Below are 15,819 nucleotides of genomic sequence, written 5' to 3'. Positions count from 1 at the left end.
TTGGTTGAAAGACATTGATAATAAGGAGATTGTGGGAGCTGTACTGGAACTCACTTCCATAATATAATTGTATTTAACTTTTATTTAAACAGGGAGTCAAATTGAGATTAAAAATATATTTTACAAGAGAGTCCTGTACATATTACAATAAAAACAGAATGTTAAAACAACATACACACATATGTGTATAAAACAATATAATTCAGCATACAATAAACAAAAATAAGCATATTTTATAAAAATCATCAGATTCAACTACATAGAGGTCCTCAATCAATAGTGTAAACTGCCTGACGGACAGCAGCACATCTAACTGCAGTGAACAGCAAACCTGTTTTGTTTTTAAAAACAGATAAAGCAACACCTCACGGCACAACGCATCTCCTCTATTTGACCTGGATATCTTGTGTGTATGTATTGATATGTAGGCTATGTGTGTCTTTTTAAATGTATATAGTTCTGTTCTTGTCTATTAATGTTCTGTATTATGTTATGATTCATGTTCTGTGTGGACCCCAGGAAGAGTAGCTGTGGATTTCAAAACAGCTGATGGGGATCTTAATACAATTCAGAAAATAGCACTTGTCTCAGGATCAGCCCAAAGACTGTGTCTATGTCCCAAATAGCACCCTAGTCCCTATGGACCCTGGTCAAAAGGAGTGCACTATATAGGGAATAGGGTGGTATTTAGGGTCCCCGGTCAAAAGTAGTGCACTATATAGGGAATAGGGTGGTATTTAGGGTCCCGGTCAAAAGTAGTGCACTATATAGGGAATAGTGTGGTATGTAGTATAGGGAATAGGGGTGCCATTTGGGATCAATAGTATGTATCTCAGGATAGACAAGACAAGCATGTTGACAGATGCCTTACCGTTACCGGACCTGTCCGTGATAGAGTGTGCCTGGTTGCAATAGAAGTTATGGAGCCAAAAGAGGATAGACACTATTGACCAGACAAGACCTGAAAAGTAGTATGCTGTCAAATCTGTTTTATGATGCAATAAAGTATGTTTTATGTTTGCTGTAATTAACTAATTGTGCATCCTATATGAACACAAGTAACACAAGCTGCAGTATGTCACTGGAGCAGAGGAGAAGACTATATTGTGGGATAGGACAGACAAGTCCACAAGACACTGTTCAACAGTGGGAATTATGCTCACATGACACATTTTGTCTCTCACCCTGATGTCATTCCGTTCACTCCCAGGACATTTCCAGGAAGTACAGGACACTTTTTTTCTTCTTTAAAAAAAAATTATAATAATTGTACTTGCACGCGCTCAGGATAGACTTAATTCGCAGGAGCGTTGTAAAACTGATGGGTGGATCCCAAGGATAATTTCTAGCCCCGTGATTTGCTAATCAGGGTCTTTTCCTCCCCCCCATGTCATTTCACTGTAACCGTGGGTCTGGTTTGCGGTGCTTGCCCATCCTTCATGTCGGTGTAGCTCTTAGGGTAACGAGTGCTCTAATCAACAGCAGACTGTTGATTAAAACCCAAATACATTCAGTCAGAAGGCTGGGTACTGGAAAGGAAGACCGTATAAAGGGGGGGGGGGGCTGAGAAAAGAGGATAAACACCCCTCACTTATGGCTGTTTAGTGCAATTATCCATAACACAGGGATTGTGGAAGGGACTTCATTTAAAATCACTTGAATTCGCCCAAGTTGTGTTCACTTTTGTGGACGCAGACCATGGAGATGCAAAAGCGGTCCACAAGGTGGAAAACGAAAAGGTGGATTATGGATTCCACTGTAACCACATTCATCACTTTAACCCTGGTTCTGCAGGCTACCCATGTCAGAGCAGGTAAGAACAATTGTTAGGATCCAAAAAAACGTTGTGTAAAAGTTGTAGTGAGTAGACTAGGGACTATCAGCCACCCGATGCAGAAAGCTTATTGGGGACTCTGCTCTTAAAACCTGATGGAGATACGAGGAGAGATCAGGGAACACAACAGGGTCTGCTTTTGGTAAATGTCTGTAATTCATTTGGTATTTTCAATTAGCAACGTAACTAGATGTGAGAAGAAGATTAGGAAAGAGACGGTCCTTTTAATTGATTCGGTCAAGAGGTATGTGGATCCAATTACATTTTAGTCATTTAGCAGACGCTCTGATCCAGAGCGACTTACAGTAGTGAATGCATACATTTTTTTCTCCGTACTGGTCCCCCGTGGGACTCGAACCCACAACCCTGGCGTTACAAACACCATGCTCTACCAACTGAGCCACACCGGGCAATTACCTAAAGTCTAGGTACAAATGTACCTCACAAAGTAAAGTGAATCACGTATTTTATTGAACATTTACATTCAAAGATATGAACCCAAATATGCGTTGAACACTATCGATATTAGTCCCAAATAGATGTAGGTGTCACTGTCATGTGTTTCACAGGGTTATGACGATCTTGGTGACGTGTATTTTGATACATTATAGATAATATACCATCCACTTATTTGCTCACGATGTTTATTTGGTGCGCTTGCTTTTCTTTCCGCTTGCTTAGTTTAGATATGAAGGAGCGGTAAAACACATTTTCAGTAGCACCCCATTTAGAGACAGCGTTTAGAGATTTATGGTGAACAAAAGTTCTTAATTTGAACCTCTGGTCCGTTAGGTGTGTGTGGACATGGTTCCGCCAGGTCAACCGCACGGTTTGAGATTGCAGCCTCACCGTTTGCTAAAGAGGAGAGGTGTCTGCCAGTTTTTATTCACGTCTCCGGGGCACAGGACATTTCCGGACCCGACTCACGAGCACATCATGATTATTGCATTGAATACCGAGTATAGTGCGCTCATCGATTGATCAGTGATGCACGATCTTTGGGGAGTTGTGCAGTGTGGCAGACCATTCAGACTGATCCACTGTGAAAGGGTATGTCATATGGGTATGATTAATTAGGTGATTGTTTAACTAGACTTTAATAGCTTTTTTTGCCTGGCACCGCACATTTCCCCGTATTATTTCTGGCCCAATGGACGGGCGCGCACTGCAGCTGTCTCGAGGGCCGTGACGTTCTGATAGATCTGACTGGTCAAGCAGCACATCACTGATTTGCCAAAAGGATCACCCCTTTCTCCACACTGCCCTAGTCCGCACCGAAGCCCAACGAGAGACTGGAGGGCTTTGTGCAACAGCTAACTTTCCTTCCTGAATTTTGCACTTGCATGTTTGGGTTGGGGTGACAAGGCCGCGTTGTCTGAGCTCTGAGCGGTGCGCGTTCCCTCCACCGTGGGAATGTTTCCAGTCTAAGTGCTGGTCATTTATTGGTTGATGCTTCGCACTTCCGTATTATTTTATAGGCTTCGAACTGCAGGCCAGCAGCATGCAGACCAGGCCTACTCTCATAACGGGAGATGAGCTAGTCAATGAGTTCAGGTCTTCAGGATTACAGACCCCTTATAGTTAGTCTAGAATACACGCGTCCTTCTTTTAGCAATACACTCATTACTACAGGATGATATTGTTTGATATTTCAAGAGTGAATTTATCAGACTGAATCTAAACCAGCGATGACGTTGGTTCTCATCAGTCTTCTTTATTCTAATCTTCTTACTTACATTCTGATTGATTGTATTTCTATGAACTGTTGATGTATTATATTAATTCACGTATATGTGTTAACCCTTTCAGTCGTCCAATATTTACTAATGGCTTTATACACTGCCCAGAACAGTACAAGGCCTACACAGACCTCTTCATTGTTCAAATTCATATAAATGTCTAGTCACTTTCATTCATTTTCATATCAATGAGCCTATATACACTTTGTGTTTTCTGAGTTTCTCTGCAGCTGTTTATGGATCATTTAAGCTGTTTTCTGCAGGGTGCCCTCAGAGCTAACAGTGTACAGACACGTTTTCACTGCCCCTGGTTCATGTGCTCCTTTTCTGGTGCATTCCTGCCCTCACAAACCCTCACAAACCCACTCTACTCTACCCTCTCTCTCGCTCACTGAATGGCAATGAAACATGGACAACCAGGTCTGAAAGGGATGTGGTATTCAGTTCTGTTTGGTCGGTGTAGGTCTGTTCAAGCCCTGACTGTCTCATCAGTGACTAGGTAGATTTACATTGGCCTGTTGGGAATATTTCTGGGTAATGTCATCATGACCACTCTACCTTTCGTCCATGAGGGTGCTTTTGATTTAACATTACATGTTGTTTGGACTGTATAACGATGCCTTGTAATTAAGCAATATATTTAAGCAATAAGGCACAAGGGAGTCGGGTATATGGCCAATATAGCATGGCTAAGTGCTGCTCTTACGCAGGACACAATGCAGACTGCCTGGATACAGCCCTTAGCCGAGGTATATTGGCCATATACCACAAACCCTCGAGGTGCTTTATTGCTATTATCAACTAGCAATAAGGAGTAAAAATACATGTTTTGTCATACCCGTGGTATACAGTCTGATATACCACGGCTTTCAGCCAATCAGCATTCAGAGCTTGAACTACCCAGTTTATAATTAGACTTACATTTCTGGTGTCGTTTTAAAGTAGAAGGCTGCAATGTGGTATTCACTTTTGATATTTTATGCAGTGGATTTTAAAGAGTTAAAGAGAACAGACAAAACACACACTTTAAAAACAGTGATCGTTCTCCTTAGTATGACACACCAGCAAAAATAGGTCTTGTTTGAGACTGGAACATGGAAGTCAAACAGGGGAGAGAGTAGAGGAAGAGGGAGAGAGGGGTAGAGGTACAGTGAGAGAAGAGAGATGGAGAGACATTTCTGGATGAATACATTATTTGAGTCTCAGGGAGCAGCAGGTGAAAAGGTCTTCTCCCTGAAGCAGAATGTATCCTTCCTCCATGGGTAACAATGTTGCTTCCGTCCCTCTCCTGGGTTTGAACCAGAGACCCTCTGAACCAGAGGAGGCTGGTGGGAGGAGCTGGAGAAGGATGGGCTCATTGTAATGGCTGGAATGGAATAAATGGACCTGAGTCAAACGTGGTTTCCATATCATGTTGTGTTTGATACCGTTCATGATGTGTTTGATACCGTTCCATTCATTCCATTACAGTCTTTACAATAAAGCTCCTCCCACCAACTTCCTCTGCTCTGAACACATCAACAACTGCCTCCCACGAAACACGCTGTTGTCGTGTCTATACATCTGCGTTAATATCCATCTGTGTGAACATGGCAAGTAACACATCAAAACCTGCAATTCATGTATATTTCATTCTAATGTAGCCCAGCCAGTAACAGCAACAGGGTAGGCCCCTGTATGTTTACTATGAGTTGGCCCTTTAACCGCATCAGGGTAGGCCCCTGTATGTTTACTATGAGTTGGCCCTTTAACAGCAACAGGGTAGGCCCCTGTATGTTTACTATGAGTTGGCCCTTTAACCGCATCAGGGTAGGCCCCTGTATGTGGATACAGTACTATGAGTTGGCCTTTTAACCACATCAGGGTAGGCCCCTGTATGTGGATACTATGAGTTGGCCCTTTAGTAGCATCAGGGTAGGCCCCTGTATGGATACTATGAGTTGGCCCTTTAACAGCAATCCCTGTATGTGGATTCTTGGCCCTTTTCCCCTTCGGGTTATGTAGGGCCCCTTTCCTTCCCGTGCCACCTAGGGACTTGGACTGGGATATACGTGTCCCTTATTAGCGCAGCAGCCAGGAGTAAACTCACACCAGGAGTAAACTCACCAGGAGTAAACTCACACCAGGAGTAAACTCACCAGGAGTAAACTCACACCAGGAGTAAACTCACACCAGGAGTAAACTCACCAGGAGTAAACTCACACCAGGAGTAAACTCACACTAGGAGTAAACTCACCAGGAGTAAACTCACACCAGGAGTAAACTCACACCAGGAGTAAACTCACACCAGGAGTAAACTCACCAGGAGTAAACTCACACCAGGAGTAAACTCACACCAGGAGTAAACTCACCAGGAGTAAACTCACCAGGAGTAAACTCACCAGGAGTAAACTCACACCAGGAGTAAACTCACACCAGGAGTAAACTCACACCAGGAGTAAACTCACACCAGGAGTAAACTCACACCAGGTCATCAGACAGGAGGTTTTAGAAGACTGCACACACTCATTTGGTGTTTAAAAGGATTTGGGTGTATTTCATTTTTTGGGGCATGTGGGTGAGAGGGTTGCCCACTGGCCAAGTCACCACCTATCTGGAATATATGAGGCCTAGAGACAGAGAGAGAGAAAGAGAGAAAGACAGAGAGAGAGAGAGAGAGAGAGAGAGAGAGAGAGAGAGAGAGAGAGAGAGAGAGACAGAGAGAGAGAGATGCTCTGTTGGAAGAGAAACTCACTCACAAAGAGTTTTTCAGTTCACTTAGAAGAGCCCAGTGATTACCTGGGTACGTTTCACATCATACAATATGGCCAAGTGGTCTTGGAGATATCTTAATCAGCCTCTCTCTCACTCTGTAATGTTACTGATGAGCAACGTTCCCTCAAAGCTGTGCACACTCCAAGGCTGATCGACAAACATTTCTGTTAAAAAAACTATGATAATACCTTGTGTTCCAATTTTTTTTACATTTGTCCAGGGCTGATCTGTCATTCAGTCTACCGTAGCAGCCAATGTGTGGTGTTCAATGTTGCCCTACATTCCATGAGACTTAAAAAAAAAACACATGCAAGGCTGCACATTAACTTGTTTATCCACTTCTCCTTCGGACAAGGAGGTGCCTGAAAATGTTGTTGTGTTGTTTGATGCAAGAAACCACTGTACAAAATAAAATGCCAATGCATTGTCGTTCGGGACATATTTTTTTAATTGTATACATTTTTTGAGGTAAGCTATATGATCACACCGGTAACAGATCCGTTGTTTTATTACTTGTGAAGCACAGATGAGCGAGCATACATTTAAATCATTTGCTTTTTATTTTTATTTTTGTGGGCTGATGGCGCCTGCATCTGACAGTCAGTCTCAGCGGAGAGAGAGAGCAGCAAACTGAGGGTAAAGTCTCAGCAGAGGGAGAGAGCAGTAGACTGAGTGTCCGTCTCAGCGGAGAGAGAGAGCAGCAGACTGAGGGTCAGTCTCAGCGGAGAGAGAGAGCAGCAGACTGAGGGTCAGTCTCAGCGGAGAGAGAGAGCAGCAGACTGAGGGTCAGTCTCAGCGGAGAGAGAGAGCAGCAGACTGAGGGTCCGTCTCAGCGGAGAGAGAGAACAGCAGACTGAGGGTCCGTCTCAGCGGAGAGAGAGAGCAGCAGACTGAGGGTCCGTCTCAGTGGAGAGAGAGAGCAGCAGACTGAGGGTCAGTCTCAGCGGAGAGAGAGAGCAGCAGACTGAGGGTCCGTCTCAGCGGAGAGAGAGAGCAGCAGACTGAGGGTCCGTCTCAGCGGAGAGAGAGAGCAGCAGACTGAGGGTCCGTCTCAGCGGAGTGAGAGAGCAGCAAACTGAGGGTCGGTCTCAGCGGAGAGAGAGAGCAGCAGACTGAGGGTCCGTCTCAGTGGAGAGAGAGAGCAGCAGACTGAGGGTCAGTCTCAGCGGAGAGAGAGCAGCAGACTGAGGGTCAGTCTCAGCGGAGAGAGAGCAGCAGACTGAGGGTCAGTCTCAGCGGAGAGAGAGAGCAGTAGACTGAGGGTCCATCTCTCAACGTCCCTCCACTCTCCCTTTCCTCCACTGACACTGACCAAAAAGGGACACCGTCTTCCAGATGATGGCAGAACTCGAGTCACACCGCAATATTTCTGCATCATGCACCAATTGATGTTGTTACTCCTATGATCAGAGAAAGTGAAATATTCCTCGATATTAGACAACAACGCAAACCTATAGATACACTTTCCTACTCATTCATTACTGCTGCAGTGCTTGTTGTAGCGCTGAGTGGAAATAGGAAGAACGGGCATTTTATGGCTTATAAAAGTGTTGAATTCAAAGTGTTGACAGCGCTGAGTAAGAACAAACATGAAGTCAATCATAAAAACAGCAGCTCTTTGCTGTATTCGTTGACAGTCTCTCTCTAGTCGTGGTTTTAAACGTTTAGAAATCTCACCGAATCAACTTTACTGTATTCGTTGACAGTCTCTCTCTAGTCGTGGTTTTAAACGTTTAGAAATCTCACCGAATCAACTTTACTGTATTCGTTGACAGTCTCTCTCTAGTCGTGGTTTTAAACGTTTAGAAATCTCACCGTATCAACTTTACTGTATTCGTTGACAGTCCCTCTCTAGTCGTGGTTTTAAACGTTTAGAAATCTCACCGAATCAACTTTACTGTATTCGTTGACAGTCTCTCTCTAGTCGTGGTTTTAAACGTTTAGAAATCTCACCGAATCAACTTTACTGTATTCGTTGACAGTCTCTCTCTAGTCGTGGTTTTAAACGTTTAGAAATCTCACCGTATCAACTTTACTGTATTCGATGACAGTCTCTCTCTAGTCGTGGTTTTAAACGTTTAGAAACCTCACCGAATCAACTTTACTGTATTTGTTGACAGTCTCTCTCTAGTCGTGGTTTTAAACGTTTAGAAATCTCACCGAATCAACTTTACTGTATTCGTTGACAGTCTCTCTCTAGTCGTGGTTTTAAACGTTTAGAAATCTCACCGTATCAACTTTACTGTATTCGTTGACAGTCTCTCTCTAGTCGTGGTTTTAAACGTTTAGAAATCTCACCGAATCAACTTTACTGTATTCGTTGACAGTCTCTCTCTAGTCGTGGTTTTAAACGTTTAGAAATCTCACCGAATCAACTTTACTGTATTCGTTGACAGTCTCTCTCTAGTCGTGGTTTTAAACGTTTAGAAATCTCACCGTATCAACTTTACTGTATTCGTTGACAGTCTCTCTCTAGTCGTGGTTTTAAACGTTTAGAAACCTCACCGAATCAACTTTACTGTATTCGTTGACAGTCTCTCTCTAGTCGTGGTTTTAAACGTTTAGAAATCTCACCGTATCAACTTTACTGTATTCGTTGACAGTCTCTCTCTAGTCGTGGTTTTAAACGTTTAGAAATCTCACCGAATCAACTTTACTGTATTCGTTGACAGTCTCTCTCTAGTCGTGGTTTTAAACGTTTAGAAACCTCACCGAATCAACTTTACTGTATTCGTTGACAGTCTCTCTCTAGTCGTGGTTTTAAACGTTTAGAAATCTCACCGAATCAACTTTACTGTATTCGTTGACAGTCTCTCTCTAGTCGTGGTTTTAAACGTTTAGAAACCTCACCGAATCAACTTTACTGTATTCGTTGACAGTCTCTCTCTAGTCGTGGTTTTAAACGTTTAGAAATCTCACCGAATCAACTTTACTGTATTCGTTGACAGTCTCTCTCTAGTCGTGGTTTTAAACGTTTAGAAACCTCACCGAATCAACTTTACTGTATTCGTTGACAGTCTCTCTCTAGTCGTGGTTTTAAACGTTTAGAAATCTCTCCGAATCAACTTTACTGTATTCGTTGACAGTCTCTCTCTAGTCGTGGTTTTAAACGTTTAGAAATCTCACCGAATCAACTTTACTGTATTCGTTGACAGTCTCTCTCTAGTCGTGGTTTTAAACGTTTAGAAATCTCACCGAATCAACTTTACTGTATTCGATGACAGTCTCTCTCTAGTCGTGGTTTTAAACGTTTAGAAATCTCACCGAATCAACTTTACTGTATTCGTTGATAGTCTCTCTCTAGTCGTGGTTTTAAACGTTTAGAAATCTCACCGAATCAACTTTACTGTATTCGTTGACAGTCTCTCTCTAGTCGTGGTTTTAAACGTTTAGAAATCTCACCGAATCAACTTTACTGTATTCGTTGACAGTCTCTCTCTAGTCGTGGTTTTAAACGTTTAGAAATCTCACCGTATCAATTTTACTGTATTCGTTGACAGTCTCTCTCTAGTCGTGGTTTTAAACGTTTAGAAATCTCACCGAATCAACTTTACTGTATTCGTTGACAGTCTCTCTCTAGTCGTGGTTTTAAACGTTTAGAAATCTCACCGAATCAACTTTACTGTATTCGTTGACAGTCTCTCTCTAGTCGTGGTTTTAAACGTTTAGAAATCTCACCGAATCAACTTTACTGTATTCGTTGATAGTCTCTCTCTAGTCGTGGTTTTAAACGTTTAGAAATCTCACCGAATCAACTTTACTGTATTCGTTGATAGTCTCTCTCTAGTCGTGGTTTTAAACGTTTAGAAATCTCACCGAATCAACTTTACTGTATTCGTTGACAGTCTCTCTCTAGTCGTGGTTTTAAACGTTTAGAAATCTCACCGAATCAACTTTACTGTATTCGTTGACAGTCTCTCTCTAGTCGTGGTTTTAAACGTTTAGAAATCTCACCGAATCAACTTTACTGTATTCGTTGACAGTCTCTCTCTAGTCGTGGTTTTAAACGTTTAGAAATCTCACCGTATCAATTTTACTGTATTCGTTGACAGTCTCTCTCTAGTCGTGGTTTTTAAACGTTTAGAAATCTCACCGAATCAACTTTACTGTATTCGTTGACAGTCTCTCTCTAGTCGTGGTTTTAAACGTTTAGAAATCTCACCGAATCAACTTTACTGTATTCGTTGACAGTCTCTCTCTAGTCGTGGTTTTAAACGTTTAGAAACCTCACCGAATCAACTTTACTGTATTCGTTGACAGTCTCTCTCTAGTCGTGGTTTTAAACGTTTAGAAATCTCACCGAATCAACTTTACTGTATTCGTTGACAGTCTCTCTCTAGTCGTGGTTTTAAACGTTTAGAAATCTCACCGAATCAACTTTACTGTATTCGTTGACAGTCTCTCTCTAGTCGTGGTTTTAAACGTTTAGAAATCTCACCGAATCAACTTTACTGTATTCGTTGACAGTCTCTCTCTAGTCGTGGTTTTAAACGTTTAGAAATCTCACCGAATCAACTTTACTGTATTCGTTGACAGTCTCTCTCTAGTCGTGGTTTTAAACGTTTAGAAATCTCACCGAATCAACTTTACTGTATTCGTTGACAGTCTCTCTCTAGTCGTGGTTTTAAACGTTTAGAAATCTCACCGAATCAACTTTACTGTATTCGTTGACAGTCTCTCTCTAGTCGTGGTTTTAAACGTTTAGAAATCTCACCGAATCAACTTTACTGTATTCGTTGACAGTCTCTCTCTAGTCGTGGTTTTAAACGTTTAGAAATCTCACCGAATCAACTTTACTGTATTCGTTGACAGTCTCTCTCTAGTCGTGGTTTTAAACGTTTAGAAATCTCACCGAATCAACTTTACTGTATTCGTTGACAGTCTCTCTCTAGTCGTGGTTTTAAACGTTTAGAAATCTCACCGTATCAACTTTACTGTATTATTCTTTTACACCTGCTACATTACTGCAGACATGGTCATCTGAGCCATCCGATTGGCCAGTGGTAGACCTATAGTGCACTTGATTTGTTCTCTGTGCCTGCCGGGAAGGCGGAGTTTTACCTTCAGACACATGAAATGGTTCAAAATTGCAACAGTTCGCCTACCCGGCGTGCAGAGCAGCTGAATCGGGAGCACCTACCACCAAGACTTTATCATTGGGGTTTTTACAGAAATGTTAGCCGATCGACTAGGAATGTCTTGGAGATCGGTCGCGATCCACTGGTCGACCAGTTGGTGACCACTGCTCTATAAAGTTGAGTGAAGTTCAATATCGTGCTTCTCTCTGTGGGATAATATTTCTGTGCGGCAGTCTCGTGACTACTAGCTTAGAGGGAACATTAGCTATTGAACCGTAGTAAATATGTTAAAGCATGTCATGCGTTTGGTTTGAGGTGAAACCAAATCATTATGGACTCTTGTTGGTTTAGGCTCAGTAGTCATGTATATGTATAGCCTAGTTAATAATGAAGACATCCTTTTATACAATGGAAATAGCTTCATGTTGAAACAGGGACAGGCTTCCCAACATGCTGCACTGAGAAGAATGAAGCAGGAAGTTAGTTTGCTGTAACTACTGGAGTGTCTGCTTGCCTAAGTGTGTCGAGAGGGAAATATACATGTTTTATAACATCTTGTATAAAGTAGCTAAAGAAACTTGTGAATGATCTGACTGTCTCTGTGCCAAACCAAACAGTGGTTTTTAGACCAAACCCACAGGAAGGCCTATTTGAGGCTTTTAGACAGCCCAATCAAAATCAAATCTAATTTTGTTGGTCACATACACATGTTTAGCAGATGTTATTGCGGGTGTAGCTAACTGCTTGTGTTCCCAGCTCCAACAGTGCAGTAGTATCTAACAATTCACAACAATACACACAAATCTAAAAGTAAAAGAATGGAATTAAGAAATATATAAATATTAGGACGAGCAATGTCAGAGTCCGGGCGTATCAATATTTATGGTTACTACATGATTCCATATGTGTTATTTCATAGTTTTGATGTCTTCACTATTATTCTACAATGTAGAAAATAGTAAAAATAAAGAAAAAAACACTTGAATTAGTAGTTGTGTCCAATTTTTTGACCGGTACTGTACGTATGTGATGTATAGATATTATGGACAGTATGTGGATAGAATATTTAGTTTAGAATACGTAGGATATAATAGTATAGGGCTGGTTCTGCACCGTGTAAAGACAGAGTATGGTACTAGAACCTTAACAATCCACTAGTATATGGCTTGTAAAGACAGAGTATGGTACTACTGCATTCGTTGCTATACTAAGTCTCAAGTTTGAACTATTGGGAGTAGTCCTCTACCTCCCTGTCTCACAGCCCTATCATACAGCTGTTGTTAACATTGAGAAGGCGTTTTGATAAGAGTATGGTCCCCACCCCAGCTTTCCCATGAGTCTGTCTCACCGGGGTGTCGGATCAAACACTGGCTCCTTTATGTAAAGAGCAACAGATAGTAGAAGGGAATGGGAAATGCCGAGTGCAGGCTCTGACTGTGACCCTTATCAAAGTAAACCTATATCCACAGTACTGTGTTGTAAGATCGGCCAGTTTATTATGCTACTAGTAGTCATTCTGCTGATGGACGTACTTCCTGTCACATGGTACAGTACAGTGTTAGATGGGCCTGCTGATCACACAGATGTGTCTCAGTGAGCTGGTTCCTGTTTCTGGGAGGAGGAGGATGGTGGCTCCTGTTTCTGGGAGGAGGAGGATGGTGGCTCCTGTTTCTGGGAGGAGGAGGAGGATGGTGGCTCCTGTTTCTGGGAGGAGGAGGAGGATGGTGGCTCCTGTTTCTGGGAGGAGGAGGATGGTGGCTCCTGTTCCTGGGAGGAGGAGGAGGATGGTGGCTCCTGTTTCTGGGAGGAGGAGGATGGTGGCTCCTGTTTCTGGGAGGAGGAGGATGGTGGCACCTGTTTCTGGGAGGAGGAGGATGGTGGCTCCTGTTTCTGGGAGGAGGAGGATGGTGGCTCCTGTTTCTGGGAGGATGAGGAGGATGGTGGCTCCTGTTTCTGGGAGGAGGAGGAGGAGGATGGTGGCTCCTGTTTCTGGGAGGAGGAGGAGGATGGTGGCTCCTGTTTCTGGGAGGAGGAGGATGGTGGCTCCTGTTTCTGGGAGGAGGAGGAGGATGGTGGCTCCTGTTTCTGGAAGGAGGAGGATGGTGGCTCCTGTTTCTGGGAGGAGGAGGATGGTGGCACCTGTTTCTGGGAGGAGGAGGATGGTGGCTCCTGTTTCTGGGAGGAGGAGGATGGTGGCTCCTGTTTCTGGGAGGATGAGGAGGATGGTGGCTCCTGTTTCTGGGAGGAGGAGGAGGATGGTGGCTCCTGTTTCTGGGAGGAGGAGGAGGATGGTGGCTCCTGTTTCTGGGAGGAGGAGGATGGTGGAGGGTTAAGGGGTGGGGATATGTAGCCAGGAGAGACAGGGGGACATGTAGCCAGGGGAGACAGGGGGATATGTAGCCAGGGGAGACAGGGGGATATGTAGCCAGGAGAGACAGGGGGATATGTAGCCAGGAGAGACAGGGGGATATGTAGCCAGGGGAGACAGGGGGATATGTAGCCAGGGGAGAAAGGGGGATATGTAGCCAGGGGAGACAGGGGGATATGTAGCCAGGGGAGAAAGGGGGATATGTAGCCAGGGGAGACAGGGGGATATGTAGCCAGGGGAGACAGGGGGATATGTAGCCAGGGGAGACAGGGGGATATGTAGCCAGGGGAGACAAGGAGGATATGTAGCCAGGGGAGACAGGGGGATATGTAGCCAGGGGAGACAGGGGGATATGTAGCCAGGGGAGACAAGGGGGGCAATTCATCTGTCTATGTTCAATTATTTGAAGTCTTTCCTCATTAGGTTATCACCAGAATGGAAGTAGACAGATATGATTTCTCATTAAAAGAGGAAGATATTCGGTAACACTTGATAGATGGTTTACTGGATTAAAGTGTGTTTTCTTTTGAAGGCTATAAATCCATGTTCATGAATCAAACAGTGGTTCGGTATGATGTGACATACATTTTGTGTAGATTGCAATAGATTATGGTTGCTTGACTGTTGAAACAAAGATTCAGGTGCTTTGTGAAGTTCTTGTCAGATTATAAATCGTGTTGTACCTTCTCTGTCTCTCCAACAGCTGAACCAGTGGATGTGCTGAAAGTATTAGACTTTCACAATTCCCCCGAAGGAGTTAGGAAAACATCAGGATTTTGCACAAACCGAAGAGCATCTAAGCCGGACACAGCCTACAGAGTTGGAAAGCAAGCCCAGATCAGTGCCCCCACCAAGCAGCTTTTCCCAGGTAAGACAAACCCTGTACTTCCATCCCTCTGTTCCCCTCCATCCTCTCTCTGTCTTACCCCAAATCCTGGCTGTGCAGCGCAGAAGGGAGCGGTGTTTAAAAGTGTCTTTTGTTAGTCCTGCCAAGGCTTTTGACAGGAGATACCATCCCTGATCTGATTATGTTGCAGTGCTGTATTCCTTCCTCACCAACCCCAGAGAGAGAGAATCTGGCTGAGAGAACTAGCTAGTCTACCACCAACCCCCAGAGAGAGAGGATCTGGCTGAGAGACCTAGCTAGTCTGCCACCAAGCCCCAGAGAGAGAGGATCTGGCTGAGAGAACTAGCTAGTCTACCACCAACCCCCAGAGAGAGAGAATCTGGCTGAGAGAACTAGCTAGTCTACCACCAACCCCCAGAGAGAGAGGATCTGGCTGAGAGAACTAGCTAGTCTACCACCAACCCCCAGAGAGAGAGGATCTGGCTGAGAGAACTAGCTAGTTTAACACCAACCCCCAGAGAGAGAGAATCTGGCTGAGAGAACTAGCTAGTCTACCACCAACTCCCAGAGAGAGAGAATCTGGCTGAGAGAACTAGCTAGTCTACCACCAACCCCCAGAGAGAGAGAATCTGGCTGAGAGAACTAGCTAGTCTACCACCAATCCCCAGAGAGAGAGAATCTGGCTGAGAGAACTAGCTAGTTTAACACCAACCCCCAGAGAGAGAGGATCTGGCTGAGAGAACTAGCTAGTCTACCACCAACCCCCAGAGAGAGAGAATCTGGCTGAGAGAACTTGCTAGTTCAACACCAACCCCCAGAGAAAGAGGATCTGGCTGAGAGAACTAGCTATTCTACCACCAACTCCCAGAGAGAGAGAATCTGGCTGAGAGAACTAGCTAGTCTACCACCAACCCCCAGAGAGAGAGAATCTGGCTGAGAGAACTAGCTAGTCTACCACCAACCCCCAGAGAGAGAGAATCTGGCTGAGAGAACTAGCTAGTCTACCACCAACTCCCAGAGAGAGAGGATCTGGCTGAGAGAACTAGCTAGTCTACCACCAACCCCCAGAGAGAGAGGATCTGGCTGAGAGAACTAGCTAGTCTACCACCAACCCCCAGAGAGAGAGAATCTGGCTGAGAGAACTAGCTAGTCTACCACCAACACCCAGAGAGAGAGAATCTGGCTGAGAGAACTAGCTA

At 43.9% G+C, this 15,819-nt stretch overlaps 1 protein-coding gene across 1 annotated transcript in view; it reads left to right on the top strand.

Moving 5' to 3' along the window:
* The first annotated feature begins 1,387 nt into the window (after positions 1 to 1,387).
* The window catches only part of LOC115195250 (collagen alpha-1(XI) chain), a 181,933-nt gene continuing 167,501 nt past the window's right edge, over positions 1,388 to 15,819 (top strand). Inside the window, exons 1-2 of the mRNA XM_029755026.1 lie at positions 1,388 to 1,813; positions 14,477 to 14,641. Coding sequence (XP_029610886.1) covers positions 1,699 to 1,813; positions 14,477 to 14,641 — 280 coding nt within the window. The 5' untranslated portion in view covers positions 1,388 to 1,698. The remainder of the gene's footprint in view (positions 1,814 to 14,476; positions 14,642 to 15,819) is intronic.

The sequence above is a fragment of the Salmo trutta genome, chromosome 6 (genome assembly GCF_901001165.1).
Source record: "Salmo trutta chromosome 6, fSalTru1.1, whole genome shotgun sequence".
Classification (NCBI taxonomy): Eukaryota; Metazoa; Chordata; class Actinopteri; order Salmoniformes; family Salmonidae; genus Salmo; species Salmo trutta.
This window is presented reverse-complemented; position numbering and strand designations above follow the sequence as displayed.